Source organism: Aureobasidium pullulans, assembly GCF_000721785.1.
Source record: "Aureobasidium pullulans EXF-150 unplaced genomic scaffold scaffold_17, whole genome shotgun sequence".
In the NCBI taxonomy this organism is placed as follows: domain Eukaryota; kingdom Fungi; phylum Ascomycota; class Dothideomycetes; order Dothideales; family Saccotheciaceae; genus Aureobasidium; species Aureobasidium pullulans.
The window spans coordinates 1-13,769 of NW_021941037.1; the positions used below are offsets into that span (position 1 = coordinate 1).

A 13,769-nucleotide genomic window follows, 5' to 3' on the forward strand; every position below is an offset into this window, starting at 1 on the left:
ATATTAGAGTCTCTCTAATCTAATACGGACTGCGCGTTCCTCCGTCGGTGCCTAGGAACTATAACTAACTAGTACTCGAGGAAAGATTATAATTCTAAAACATAGTTAGGGTCTAATATGTCTAGAGTCGATTATTAGCTTTAGTATTTAACGTCTACGATAAAGCATTATCGAGGTTCTCTATCGTTTAACATATCTCTACCTTACTATCTTAAGGAGAAAATTCACTTACTATAGATCTTTATCTTACTCTTTATCTCGCGTTTTACCTCCTCGGACACGTTAAAACTTTCTAAAGCGTAATAACCTTTTAATTATTCTCTTAGACATAATGTCTATATCTTACATTAATAGCAAGATTACCTAGACACACCCTAATAGCACTCTCTATCTTGCTAGAGGCGATAGCGCTAACTACACTATTATAGTATGCCTAGTAGACCTTAGCGTCTATAGCTATAGACCTTCCATTATAGCTAGTAGCGTCCTAATTGTCCTATACGCGATCTATACATATATCTAAGTTTTTCTTAGTCTACGTTATAAGTCTTAGTAGTTTATAGGCTATATAGTGCTTAGATGCTTAGACGAGATTCTTAGCTACATAGGACGTATAATATACTAGTAGAACCCTTAGAACGATATAGGCTTCCTTATGTAGATTATGCTTATTACGATTAGACTAGTCTTCTTTGCTACTACTATATATGTATTACTTTCTTAGATATAAGTGCGCTCTCTAATTATGCGTAATTAAAGGAGAATTCTCCTAAGCTAATCATTATTATTAGTGTTACGACTATCGTACTAGACTACTTACGTTTTAATCCTAAATAGTATATTTAGACCTTTATCTCGTATAACATAGTTTCTCTTGTCCTATAGGCGGTAGGTAGTAGCATCTCCTTATCGTCTTTAGGTTTAAGTACTATAGGCGTTAACATCGCGCTCGCTAGTCTTAGTATCTAAGTTATTACTCTTTTTATCTTTATTATTATTATTATTAACTATACTATTCGTAGTTACTCCGTATAGTTAAAATTGTTACTTCTAGGCTCTTTTAAGATCTTTTACGCTAGTCTCGCTATAGCTATAGCATTAATCCTCGTACGCTATTCCTATCGTATCTATAAGCTTAGTAAGGGCTACTCTCGCGATAGTAAGGCATTATAGGATAAGCCTCTTTTTATTACACTTAAATCCGTATAAGTCCTTTTCTCCCTCTTAATTATTACTTACTTAAGATAGCTATAAACTAATAATCTTTATTTACTAGCGTAATTATAGTCTTAGCATATTGTCTTATCGCCGCATACCTAGGTCTTAGATTCCGCCTTATGTCCTTAGCGACCGCTTCTAAGACATCGCTATTAGTTAAATCGCTTAAGAAGCATACTATTTAGGAGGCTTTATTAGTCTAAATACTATCGAATGGAATAATTTGTAGATGCATAGATATATAGCTTAACCTAGACGAGCTTAACTCTAAAAACTAAAGCTTACTAGTTAAGATAGAAATTCTATGCTATAGTGTTAGGTAGCTAGAGAAAATAGGTAATATGCGACACCTAAGACGAGGAGGATTAAGAGCGAATCTTAGTCCTCGTTAACACGTAAGCTCCTAGCGTCCATTAAGGGGGTTACTTAGTTATTAATCGTTGTCTCGAAAAGTGGCTACCAAACTTGCTCCTAGCTATCTATTCTATGTCTCCTAGTAAAACGTCGCGATATCTATAGCTCCTAGCTAGGTCTTTAGTTCTATCTAGTATGATTATTACGACTAGAAGAAGGGTAAGATGCATGGAACGGATAAATATCCCTCCGACGGGGTTACAGAATGACAGAACTCGATTTCGGTCTGCGGCTTAACTCTTTCGACTAATGGGTGAGTCAGGGTCAGATTCCAAGATAATACTAAGCAAGCATTGAGCGATATCTCCGAGTCATTCGGTCTCCGACTATTTAAACATGCCACCTCACAGATCCATGCGCGTCGCGGCGCAGCCTTTGTGCCGTTGTCTGGTGTTTGCAGGATTGACTCGAGTTGTTCGCTTTTCGGCCTAACTCTGTGCCACAATCTTGGACAGTCGTTTGACATTTAAATGGAAGCCATCAAGCCATAGCTTGTACATTCCAACACCATTTGTTCGTCAGTAAGGAGAATCTTCTTAACATTCATACCTTCCTTCTTTAGTCAAGACAAAGCCACCCTTGTCTTTACTGCACAATTTAATCTTAGGGTCAGTCACATTCCCACACCTTCGATAAGATCAAACCACATCAACTTTGTTAGAATGAGCAGAGGCTTTGTCGCAGTCGCAGGTGCTACCGGCGGTTTGGGCCAACTGATAGCCAAAGCATTGCGAGCAAGGAACGTACCGGTCAAAGCACTCGTCCGTCTCAACACCTCACCTTCCCGCACTTCCGAGCTCCACGACATTGGGGTCAAGATTTCTCCTGTCGACCTCTCAGATGTACCCACCTTGACCAACGAATTGAATGGCGCAATCTGCGTGGTCTCTGCACTCCAAGGCCTACAAGACGTCATCCATACCGCACAAGGCAATCTTCTCGATGCATCAGTAGCCGCCAAAGTCCCCCGATTCATCCCATCGGACTTCTCTCTCGACTTTACAAAGACAGCTCCTGGCTCTAATCGCAATCTTGACTTGAGACGAGAATTTCATCCACGCTTGGATGCCTCGGGTATTGCATGGACCAGCATCTTCAATGGCGGGTTTATGGACCTCCTCGGTGGAGAATCACCCATGATCAACGACAAGACTCGCAAAGTGGCATACATCGGCAGCGACTCGCAGCTCGTCGACTTCACAACCATGGTCGATACGGCCGCTTTCACCGCAGCTGTGGCAACAGACCCGAATCCCACACCCAGATACCTTCGCATCGCCAGTGACGTTGTTAGCCCGAGGGACATCGCAAACGTCAAAAGTGAAGTCTACGGCGCCAAATACCAACCCTCGTACATGGGTCCGGTATGGGTCATCGAGCGCATGATTCCGGTAATGCGTCTGTTTGGAGGAGAGGATAAAGTCATGAACGCTTGGCAGGGTATGCAATACATGACCAACATGTATTCCGGCCTTGCAAGGGCGAAGAATTTGGACAATGATCATTATCCGGAGATCAAGTGGACGAAGTTGGTGGATTTCATCCGTGCCGATAAGGAGAAGAAGCAGACTGCTTGATGATCGTGTAACTCGTTTCCATCTACTGTCAGTTTGAGTGTTGAAATATAATCGGATTAAGACTGTCTAGAGGCGGCGCACCCTGCGCATCTACTACGCCTTTATGTCCCTGCTTGATCAATAATTAAGGACATGTAGGTTCAAGCACAATACCCCACAATACTCTTTTGTACGGTCTGATAGCGGAGTGACAGCCACGGAGAAAGGTATCCGTGTCGCATGGCACTCTGGAGATGAGCTTTATGGCTCGGTCACAAGAATCAGCAAGCTGCAGCAGCACGACATTATCCTTATGAAAGGTTGTGAGTTATTCGTTGTGTGACTCTTGAGACGATGGAAGATCAGGTAGATGGAAGATCAGGTAGATGTACTGTACGCGTTGCTTCTACATCTCTTACGTTCGCCAACTATGTCTTCTATCTAAAGTTTTGACATTGTCTTCGAGATCTCTTGTCCGTCTTCTCCGAAGTAGATCTTGTTCCCACTGACTAAACTTCGCTGAAGAGCCATCGCAATCTCAATAGCACGTACCGAACTGGAAAGAGTGATTGGTACTGCCACGTCATCCAAACAACATGTTGTGAACTCGTAGGCTTCGGTGATGAATGCTTCTCTGAAGCGTTCGTAGTAGTGCTGGGGCAGATCACGTCTGGCACCCTTGGCATCATGTACCACGACATGGTTCTTTCTACCTTCCATGTTGACCCTCAGTGATCCCTTTTCGCAGATAATCTCGGTGGTATCCTCTTGTCCGGCTGCCATCATTCGAGAGCAGTATAGCGAAGCAACTTTGCCTCCATCGAATTCGAGTCTGGCTACCGCGTTATCTCTATCGTTCATGGCGTTGAGTTCGGGATGTACGGCAGTGACGCCAACGGCCTGGAGACTCTTGAGCTTGCGGTCTTCACCGAGGAACCACAGCATAAGGTCGATGTCATGGATGGAGCAGTCTACAAAGATACCACCACTCGTCTTGGCGTAGTCTACAAAAGAGCCAGTCTTGTCAAGGAGGTCGGCAGTCTGAGAACGAAAGACGACGGGGGAGCCGTGTTGGCCTTCTGCGATCTGACCATGTGCTTCACGATAGGAGGCGTCAAACCGGCGGGAGAACGCACACATGACTTTCTGCTTGGGATTCTTCTTCTTGGAGTTTTCGTATGCCTGGAGGACGGACCGGGCCTGTGAGTGCGGAGATTAGTCGAAACGAGCTTCTTGATTTGGGTTTGTGAGGGGTGGGCTCACGACTTTGAGATCAATACTGAGAGGCTTCTCGCACAAGACATGATAACCCTTGGAAATGGCTTTGATAGCTTGCTCTGCGTGAACAGAAGTTGCACTCGCAACGATAACGGCATCCAGGTTCTCTTGTGCGAGCATATCGTCGTAGTCCTCGTATATCTTGACACCTTCGAGGTTCTCCTTTCCCCAAACTCGCTCTGTAGGGTCTGGAGTGCTTACGGCGACAACTTGTGCTCTTTGTGTGAGATCATGGAAGTTGACCGCATGACGTTTGCCTATGTCTTGGTCAGAATCTCGATTCTGCCAATGTTGATTATTGGAAGTTACTGACCCATTCGGCCAAGGCCTGCGATACCGATACGGAGCTTCGAACTAGGCATACTGAGGAACTCGAATCTGCGGAGTTGGATGGAGCAGCGATGTCTGTTTAAGCTTCGAAAATTGACAAGCAAGAAGAAATATATATGTTTCCAAGCATAAACAAAAGTGGAGGACTATACCTCAAAACTTTAATTTTCGCAAAAAGGTTTCCGACTCGAGAGAATTGAGGGCACGTAGCAGCCCCTCCAATTAGGTGGGTCCCAACTGCGTAGAGACTCGACTACTGTACTTCCACCAGAGAGGCAGACAGACCCGTTAGGATCTCTGACAACCTCCACTATGCAATAATACCATGTCGCATGCTGCAGTCCTTGTCCCTAGACCTTCTTCCAACAATCTGTAACCAACCCTTGCCCATGGTACTGACTCTTTTCAATAGCAGATACGACGCTTCGTGGCGCATCAAGTAGTGATAGTCGTATGGGTCCCTGTTGTTAGCGTAGATGGAGAACAAACGGAAGTGCATGCCGATGTTGAGGGGTTGGACGTAGGATGTGGAGTCGAGCTGCGGGGGTTCTGTTTGGCTCACAGACTTCAGGCCAACTATCGTCTGCTGACTCAAGTGACAGCGACACAAGGCGACGGGCTTCGAATCTGGCGGTTCGACTGATGTTATGTACAATTGGTGGGGGTGTTTTGACTTGCAATTGACTTACATCCGCGACGTACAAGTTCATAATCATCCATGTTGAAACATATTCCTCGAACCGGAAGATACACGTGTTCGAAGCCATGTAAAACATCGTGCGTCCCCGTTGAATTCAGCGAGTCCTTGGAGGAAAATCTATGCGCGGATCATGTTCGTGCGGTTGTGGTACACTTGTGCTGACAGAAAGAATGCTTAGATTGACGCATACACAAGACAATCTAAAAGATGAAACCACTGGCTTGGAAGCCCGCATTACTACCATACCAGAACAAATCCTTCGTTGTTCACCGACGCCCCATTTAATGAAGTTCACCACACATTGTTCCTACCCTCACCATCTAACAACAGGGTTAGGGAAGTACTCGTCAATGAGCTTCGAGTAGTAAGGCTGGAAGCATTTTGTCAGATCATCTGTTCGAAATGTTTTGAACAACACATGGGCTTACCTTAAGGGACTGAGCGTCTGGTGGAGCCTCGCTCTTGCTGTACAGGTCGTAAGGGTTGAAAGCTCGCACAGCCTTGAGCATAGCCACGTCTTTCTCGTTCATGAATTCGTTGTAGGCGCCTTCACGGTGCCATGGGTAGAAAGAGTGGTATCTGATCATGGCCAAGCCCTCTGCAGGAATGGTGGACTGGTCTTTGACGACGTGGTAAAGATACTCATCGTGGCCCCAGGAGAGCATCACGTTGTCCAGTCCACACCCCTTCGAGTAAATGCCCAGCTTTGTCTTGTAGACTTCGTTGTTGTAGTCTTCGTTGTTCTTGAAGGACTTTGTGCCGAAGATGATCTTTTCATCAAAAGCGCAGCCAACAGGGAATGTGTCTCCGACCACGTCCCATTGACCATTTGCACCGTAGAAGAACAGCAGTTTACCGAGGTCGTGAATCAGTCCGACCAGCTGCATCCAACGAGGCTTACCATCCTGACGGAGTGCCTCGGCGGTTTGTAGTAGATGAGTCAACTGGGACTCCTGAGTGTCAGGGTCGCACTCATCCACGAACGTGTCCAGTTTCTCCAGGGCCTCCCAGACGGTCATCTCTGCTCGGGTCTTGCTGTAGAAGTCATCCCTAGCCTTCATGTTGTATGCCACGGTCTGAAGGGTGTGTTGCTGAGCATATAATGACTTGACTCGATCGCAAGCATCTTCGAATTGACGGAAGGTTGTGGTGTCCTTCTCTTTGTCGAACTCTGACTGCTGGTAGATGTCCGGAGCATCGGGCTTCTCTCCACCAAGCGTATTGACGAGATCGATGTTGTCAGAGGTGGCCTCAAACTGATTGACTCCTGGGTACAAAATAGCAGTCGCCATGTTGTGCTAATCAATTGAAGATGGTCAGATTTGCTCGACTGTGAAGAAGAGAGATGAGTCGATCCAATGTAGTTAAGTTGCTTGAAAGTTGCTAGAAGTGACTTGGTAGTGGGAGTGCTATGTATCTTTGGGGACTTGTTTCATGGGGCTTTATATCTCTCAAGACCGATGGTTTACGTCTTGCAAAATGGTCTCCGCAAGATGACCGACTCGACGATGTGCAGATCTGATCAGGCCAGGCCTTGCTTCAATATCGAATCCTTTGTTCTGGCAACATGGGTTCCGAGACCTATCCCTGCACTCGATATGCTGTGTTATCTGTCGGAGGTTCGAACATACCCAGGTCTCCACATTCCCAGTCGGTAGCAACTTTCCGAGCGCGATCAGTGCGGATGGGTTGCAGGGGGACAAAACATTATCGGAGCCACACGTGATCCTTCCGTCCAAAATCAGGTAGGAGGATCTAAGGGTGGAACTCCGGAATGGCCAACCAAGCCACGTACAGTGGACTGACTGGATTCGCGATACTGACAGTCACTGTGGGGTAGCTTTGGGTCTCCGACCTGACCATCACGAACCTTACATCTTCATCACCAATTGATGGAGCTTTGATGGAACTACGATTCCGAAAAGGCATCGGGGAGGTGAATATCACCTTAGTGTCTAAAAGGCACCTACAAACCAAACATGATTGCTTCGCCTGATCTTGTATTTCCCCTCCTAGAAGACTACATGCCGCTTCGCTTCGCGGAGGTCAAGAACCTCATCGATTACCCCGCTCTGGCACATTCCACCAAAGAAGGACATAGAGGTAGAACAATCCACGACATCCCGGGCATGTCTGATGCTCTGAAAGCCTTGGAAGCACAAAGAAAACGCGATCTCAAAGACTGGATGACAGAACATGACTTCGACGCGGTTGTCTTTCCCGCCGTAGGCGATGTTGGCAAAGCAGATTTGGAACAGGATCCGACATCTGCGGAACATGCTTTGTTGAACAGCGTACGGTACAGCAACGGCAACAGAGCTTTGCGGCACCTGGGTGTTCCTACCGTTAGTGTTCCGATGGGCATCCTGGAAGGCAAGAATATGCCAGTCAATCTGACCCTGTGCTCAAGAGCAGGTGCTGACGCTGAGCTTCTGTGTTATGCGTATGCTTATTAGCAGAGCAGTAGACGGCGTCAGTCTCCTGGGTTGACACCCTCCTTGCTGACTGACCACGTCAAGAGAGTCGAAAGACCATCAAGATCGCCTATCTGCCTCTCTCAGATCAGTTTGAAGGTCTTGGAGGGGAACGTAGACACTAACGAGTCCTCACCCACAATTCAGGTCCGCGGCACTGTCACGCCATCCAATGTGGCCTTGGAGGCTTCTATTGATGGAGTTGCAGTGGACAGCAAGTTCATTCGCATGGATAGTAATGGTCACTGGGTGTTGGAAGCACCGTTCTCTCCGTTCGTGACTGCCCAGTACACATACAAGATCCACAAATATATCAAGATCCTGGCCGACAATGTCTTGGTTGTGTTGCTGGCTCGTTCTCCAGATGGTGCAGTCAGTGGAGAAGTCGTGCTCATTGCACCAGAAACGAGCTCTCAGCCTTGCAACACACCTTGATTAACCACCTGTCAAAATGCACAATGTTTTTCAGTTTCAGCCCAGTTGTCCAAGGAGATGTCAAGCACGTGTCGCTCTCAGTGGACAAGTAGCTTATCGCCAAAAGCATCTTGCCTTTTGATGTGCGAACCTTGACGAGCAGTCTGTGACTGGATGTCGGTTCGGGTACTTCCAGATCGAACCTTCAAACACACATGCTGCATCATAATAGTTTGTTAAATCTCACACCTTGTGGACACATGAGATATCCAAGGGAGGGAGCGGCAACAGGGCACAAGGGACAGATATCCTAGATACACATGCTGCATCCATTCCGTTTTCCCAACTCAAACGCCTCGCGGGAGTACGGGAGAACGACTTTAGGGTCTCGTCAGCGTCGACCTGATCTACGTCGTCGGTGTTATCGGCTATTTCGATGATGGATAAGCGCAAGGCAGAGCAAGGACAGATGAGCGCAAGGCAGAGCAAGCAAAGAATAGGGTGTTAGACATTGTGTTTGAAGCGTTTACTGTGGCCGTCGACGTCCTTTCAAAGTAGCAGTAGATGGGCTTTTCACGTGCATGTGTATGGAAGATTATGTGAGGAAGGCCCTTTTGGGGGAAAGATGACTACATTTTCTCTAAAGCAAGGGAGTAATCAGGTAAAGCAAGGGAATTCGTTTCTGTGTATATTAGATACTAATACAGACCGTGGATGATTTTAAAGTCGCCTGCTCTACGACTTGAACGATAAAAAATGTATAGTTATGTTCTACTTCTCGCATCGGATCGAAGTCAAGACTTGCAGGTCGAGCTGTCGAAAGTCGAACTCCCCTGTCTCTTCTGTCCCTCCATAACAATAGTGGTATCTGATGTGTCTCCTGAACTCGAACGAGCAGTAGCATAACTAACTTGCGTTCATGGTGCCATACAGAGAACCGCACCTGCGCTGAGATAAACCCTTTCTATCTTCTTCCGCTGCTGTCCGTTCGGACGACTTAGCGCCGTCACTTGTCGTAGCGGTCAAAGCTTTTTCGAAGCTCGTCTGTGTACTTCAAATACCCTGTCTCCTTCCTTCCTCTCTCTCCCTCTCACAACAACGACAAACTTCGATAATTTACACTATCACATCAGCAAAAATGTTCAACGACTATACCACCTCCACTCAGGTAAGCGCACACGGTTCAGTAACTCAAGGCTCTCATGGTTCTGACAATTCTGCGCAGGTGGTCACCAAGGTCTACGGCGTTGAGCAGGGCGCCCCCTGGGTGGTCCATGAGGTATTCGTAAGTGATCCTCATCCCTTGACTCCTCACCCTGTGCTGACGCCTCTGAAGAAGTTGCGCGTATCAACCGAAGCCCCCACTCTCACCAAGGTTCGCGCTCGCAAGATCGCTACCCCGCCACACCGCCGCAAGGCTCCTGCCATCGAGATCGTCTTGCCTGAGCAGCCCGCCAAGGTGTGTTTGATGTGCTGCTTGCTGACGGGGAGTTTTGCTGATGATTGAATAGCTTCCTACCACTGTTACCGGCAGCGGTCTCACCTCCGCCACTGGCGAGGCTGATGTCGCTGACCCCGAGGATGGCCCCGAGGGTGGCCCCGAGGGTGGCCCCAAGGGCGCCTCTGCCTGAGTCCGCCTCTGCACAACAAAACAAGCAGGCGTCTCTTAGACTCGCAGTCAGTTCCGTCGTAATGGATCATGTCAGCAAGACAAGTCAGTAGCTACAAGCTTTCCATGAATTGAAGTTACTGTTGTTCCATCAATTCTTCCTCCTTCGCAAATGTGACAATTCTTATGTTGCGATGTTCCGTGCTTCTCACGGTTCCTTGGATGTGTGGTGTACTGTTCTTCTGATGTGGTGACTGCTGCACGCTGTGTTTTGTTAGCGAACGAGATGATCACGCACGTCTGGAACGTCAATGGAATCACGCTCGTATATATCTTTGTGGCAAGACGGGATGATAGAGACAGGTCTCCGTCCACGAATAGGTGCGGGAGCGCTGGAGAGATCATAGAATGTCATGGAACATGAACGATACCACAATCCAAGGACATGAGTCCAGGAAGCAAGGGAGAGAAGGACCATGTCGTAGTCATGAGTGTAGCTATCCCTCAAGCAACGACGCAGTGTTGGTCTGACCTTGCCTTGAAGCAAGCAAACAGCACATTCATGCCTGACGACTTTGACTCCCGTGGACATACAGCGATCAAGAAGTGCCCATGAGGATGGTGACAGGAAAGGTCGAGGGCGCAGGCTCTATAATCGAGGTCTGCTACCATGATGTTGGTCGATGACCCTGGGGATCAGACTACCGAGGCAAGGGGAGAGTGAGCAAGGAAGAGGATGTACAGGATGGCTGTCTCGAATGATACAGGCGATCACGGTCACTGATTAATAGTAGAAGATGAATGTAACATCAGGACTTGAGTCAAGAGGTGGGAGGACCAGACGTGGTCCAGACTTCATATTCACAGCGATGTGCAGACTATCAACGACACCTTCGAGATCAGTTTCCATATCGTGCAGATACCGGAAACACAAGCACAAGAGGGATAGTTACAGACGGGAGAACAACAGCACAAGCTGAACAATGAATTCCGAAGACATCTACACCCCCAACGTCCAGACAACAAAGAACAGACAAAGAAAAAGCTCGACTTGGCCTCAGCTCCAGGGAGGTACTCGTCCCTTATCCCTCGTAGAATTGAGCTTGCCATCAGGGTGCTTTGTTATCCATGTTGACTGCTGTTTGGAGGGCGAACAGCGCTCAAGCCTGGTTGATGAGCGTCGATCGAGCCGTCGAGAGAAGTGAGCAGAGATCAAGCCATGAAGGAAGAGGATTGATAATCGGACCTTGGAGAGTCGACAGTAACAGTAGCGCCTTGACCAGCGACTGCAACACCCGAGACTCGAGCCATCACCTCCTTGACCATCGCTTTGGCCATCTCCGTATCTGGAAGAGTTGCCTTAGCGGTCCTACTTACCATGCTGAATGCGGGCCTTGGAATTACCACAAGTCTTGCGAACCATCCAGGGATGCTGGGGTGGAGAGAACGGGCAGCCGAAGAGCGTTGGCCACGAATGTTGGCCTGCTGAGGGTGGACATGGGTGTCATTCTGGTGTTGACCAACGCTGTTGTCCTAGAGGGGACGAGGTGATTGATCAAGACGCCACAATGGAGGATGACCAAAGTTAGCAACCTATACAGGATGATGGTCGGAAGGATGACCAGACGCTGCGTTCAAACTTCATAGAGCCGCAATTAATCTGGCAGAAATCATGTCACTGGTTGCCACTGGCGTCAAGCTTTTCAGAGTCAAGACTATCTGTACAATTACATCGCAGGCATTCGTTGCACTAAACGGCGAGCACCTGCTTGCAATGGAAAAGGCTGTGTTCATTATTTTGATCTATACTTACTCATCACTCTGTCTGCTCTTGTCGTTGAAGAAGTTCAGTCCAGCCTCCTTTCTCAAAGTACCGTACATGGAGGCACAATCCAACACTTCACCGTGCTCGTCTCTGGCAGCCTTCATGTTCTTGTTGGCGATTTCGGTAGCAGGTAGCTTGACACCCTTCTCCTCTGCAATGGCGAGAGCGTAGTTTGCGTCTTTGATGGAGAGGGAGACGCCGAAACCGGGGCGCTTGTCAATAGCAGGTGCGTAGTTGCCGCTAGTCATTCTGCCGGAGTAGCCGCCTGCGACGGGGCCAAAACCTTCGGTTATGAGCTCTTCCATGGGACCGCAGCCGATTCCGGTTTGTTCGGCGAAGACTTGGGCTTCACTGACGGCTTCCATGAGGTTGACTGTGATGATGTTGCTGCATCTCTGAGTTAGTACTGCTGTCTCTGTCTTTCCGAAGTTGACTCATGACGCACCCGGCGATCTTCAGCATAGAAGCACTTTGAGGCTCCTCCTTGCAGACAATGACCTTTCTGGCAATGACATCCTGGAAGTAAGGCTTGACGGTCTCTACGGCGGAGCTGGGTCCGCCAATTGCTACTACGAGTTTACCAGGAACAGCAATTGCCGGACCACCGAACATGGGAGCTGCAAGATAAGTTGCCTTGTGCTTGGTGATCTTCTCGGTAACAGCTTTCGTCGTATCCGGATGTACGGTTGAGCAGTCCACGAAGATCTTGCCGGAGAGGTCCTTGGTGTCGTATGCCTGTTGCAGAAGGCTCTTCAGTGTGTCGTCATTGTTGACCTGTTTCTCATCAGTTCATCCGTTCGTCTCACAAAGGTGTCTGAGAAGATTGGCATACCATTGTGAAAATGACATCGCTCTTGGTGACCAGCTCGCCGAAACTCGACGCCGGCGAAGCGCCAAGACCCTTCAAGCTGTCGCCAGAGGCCATTGTGCGGTTGTTGAAGATCAATGATTGATCATTCTTTGCCAGATACTTTTGCAAATTCTCTGCCATAGGCTTGCCCATAGATCCAAGGCCATACTATGCTTGCAGTCAGCATCATCGATGTCTCGTCGGCAGTTGCGGCAATTGCGGCGATGCGCGGCGAAATGCTTACCCAGCCAACTTGTAACTTCTTAGCGGCCATATTTGAAGCGGTCGCACTGTAAAAACGACGGGTAATGTTTGAAAGCATGTTGTTCAAGAAGGAAAAGAAGTTCTTATAAAGGTCGGCATCGATGATGTCTGGATACGGGTATCTGTTCCTTTGAAGCGAGGCCGGAGGTCGGCTGGCTGGCTTGCAAAAGTCTTGGGACGGGCTGACTCAACGGGAGATAGCGATGCGATAAGAATGCTTTTGTGACTCGATACTTTCGAGCAACGACGTTATGAACATTATTCTCTTTTTGAAGCTTTGTCTATATGTCGAGCGGTCGCTGTCGCATCTCTCACGTTGATATGGATGCCGTGCTGTGTCATGGAAGGCTGGTCGCACTGTGTCGCCTTCGGCGATGATGCCGACGCGTAACCTTATCTCAACGTCATTCGCTGTAGACATCAAGGCCATCGGCATTGTAGCCGAGACTGAAATCGCAAAGAGGCAAGCAAATATGCATCATCAAAACTGCTAGTGAAACGGGAAGAGCTTGTAGCATTGATTGCGGATCTAACCTGGTTGTAGCTTAAACGTAGCATGTAAACGCGGAAGCCGCAATGCAGAAGACCCAAACGAGAACACTAAATGACGGGCGACTTGATCTGGACACGGCTTCACCCATTTTCTTGACGGCCTGCTTCTCCACCTCCCTCATGATACTGAGTCTGGCTCCGATCCCGAATCATAATCACCGTCGCTCGAGAAGTAATCATCCTCGCCGGCGTCAGGGTCGCCTCGTCGAGCAAGAAGAGCTTCCAGACGGGAGTAGAGAACACGATTCGCCTCTGCAACCGAGGTGGGCGAGATACTGCTGGACC

The 13,769-nt window shown here is 48.1% G+C and overlaps 5 protein-coding genes across 5 annotated transcripts; 2 read left to right on the forward strand and 3 right to left on the reverse strand.

The window, feature by feature from the left end:
- Nucleotides 1-2,294: 2,294 nt before the first annotated feature.
- On the forward strand, nucleotides 2,295-3,209 carry M438DRAFT_382982 (NAD(P)-binding protein; the record flags this gene model as incomplete). The annotated part of the gene is made up of 1 exon (XM_029908925.1): nucleotides 2,295-3,209. One exon carries the CDS (start codon nucleotides 2,295-2,297, stop codon nucleotides 3,207-3,209), a length of 915 nt encoding a protein of 304 aa, XP_029757818.1.
- Nucleotides 3,210-3,629: 420 nt separating this feature from the next.
- On the reverse strand, nucleotides 3,630-4,828 carry M438DRAFT_279133 (NAD(P)-binding protein; the record flags this gene model as incomplete). Its single annotated transcript, XM_029901064.1, has 3 exons — nucleotides 3,630-4,388; nucleotides 4,452-4,723; nucleotides 4,780-4,828. 3 exons carry the CDS (start codon nucleotides 4,826-4,828, stop codon nucleotides 3,630-3,632), a joined length of 1,080 nt encoding a protein of 359 aa, XP_029757819.1.
- A 981-nt stretch (nucleotides 4,829-5,809) lies between these two features.
- M438DRAFT_376527 (inositol oxygenase 1) lies at nucleotides 5,810-6,788 on the reverse strand (the record flags this gene model as incomplete). The annotated part of the gene is made up of 2 exons (XM_029908666.1): nucleotides 5,810-5,866; nucleotides 5,925-6,788. The coding sequence occupies 2 exons, from the start codon at nucleotides 6,786-6,788 to the stop codon at nucleotides 5,810-5,812; spliced, it is 921 nt and encodes a 306-aa protein (XP_029757820.1).
- A 687-nt stretch (nucleotides 6,789-7,475) lies between these two features.
- Nucleotides 7,476-7,952, forward strand: M438DRAFT_278978 (uncharacterized protein; the record flags this gene model as incomplete). Its single annotated transcript, XM_029901049.1, has 1 exon — nucleotides 7,476-7,952. One exon carries the CDS (start codon nucleotides 7,476-7,478, stop codon nucleotides 7,950-7,952), a length of 477 nt encoding a protein of 158 aa, XP_029757821.1.
- Nucleotides 7,953-11,802: 3,850 nt separating this feature from the next.
- Nucleotides 11,803-12,942, reverse strand: M438DRAFT_279046 (3-hydroxyisobutyrate dehydrogenase; the record flags this gene model as incomplete). The annotated part of the gene is made up of 4 exons (XM_029901053.1): nucleotides 11,803-12,205; nucleotides 12,264-12,592; nucleotides 12,651-12,836; nucleotides 12,913-12,942. 4 exons carry the CDS (start codon nucleotides 12,940-12,942, stop codon nucleotides 11,803-11,805), a joined length of 948 nt encoding a protein of 315 aa, XP_029757822.1.
- Nucleotides 12,943-13,769: the final 827 nt, after the last annotated feature.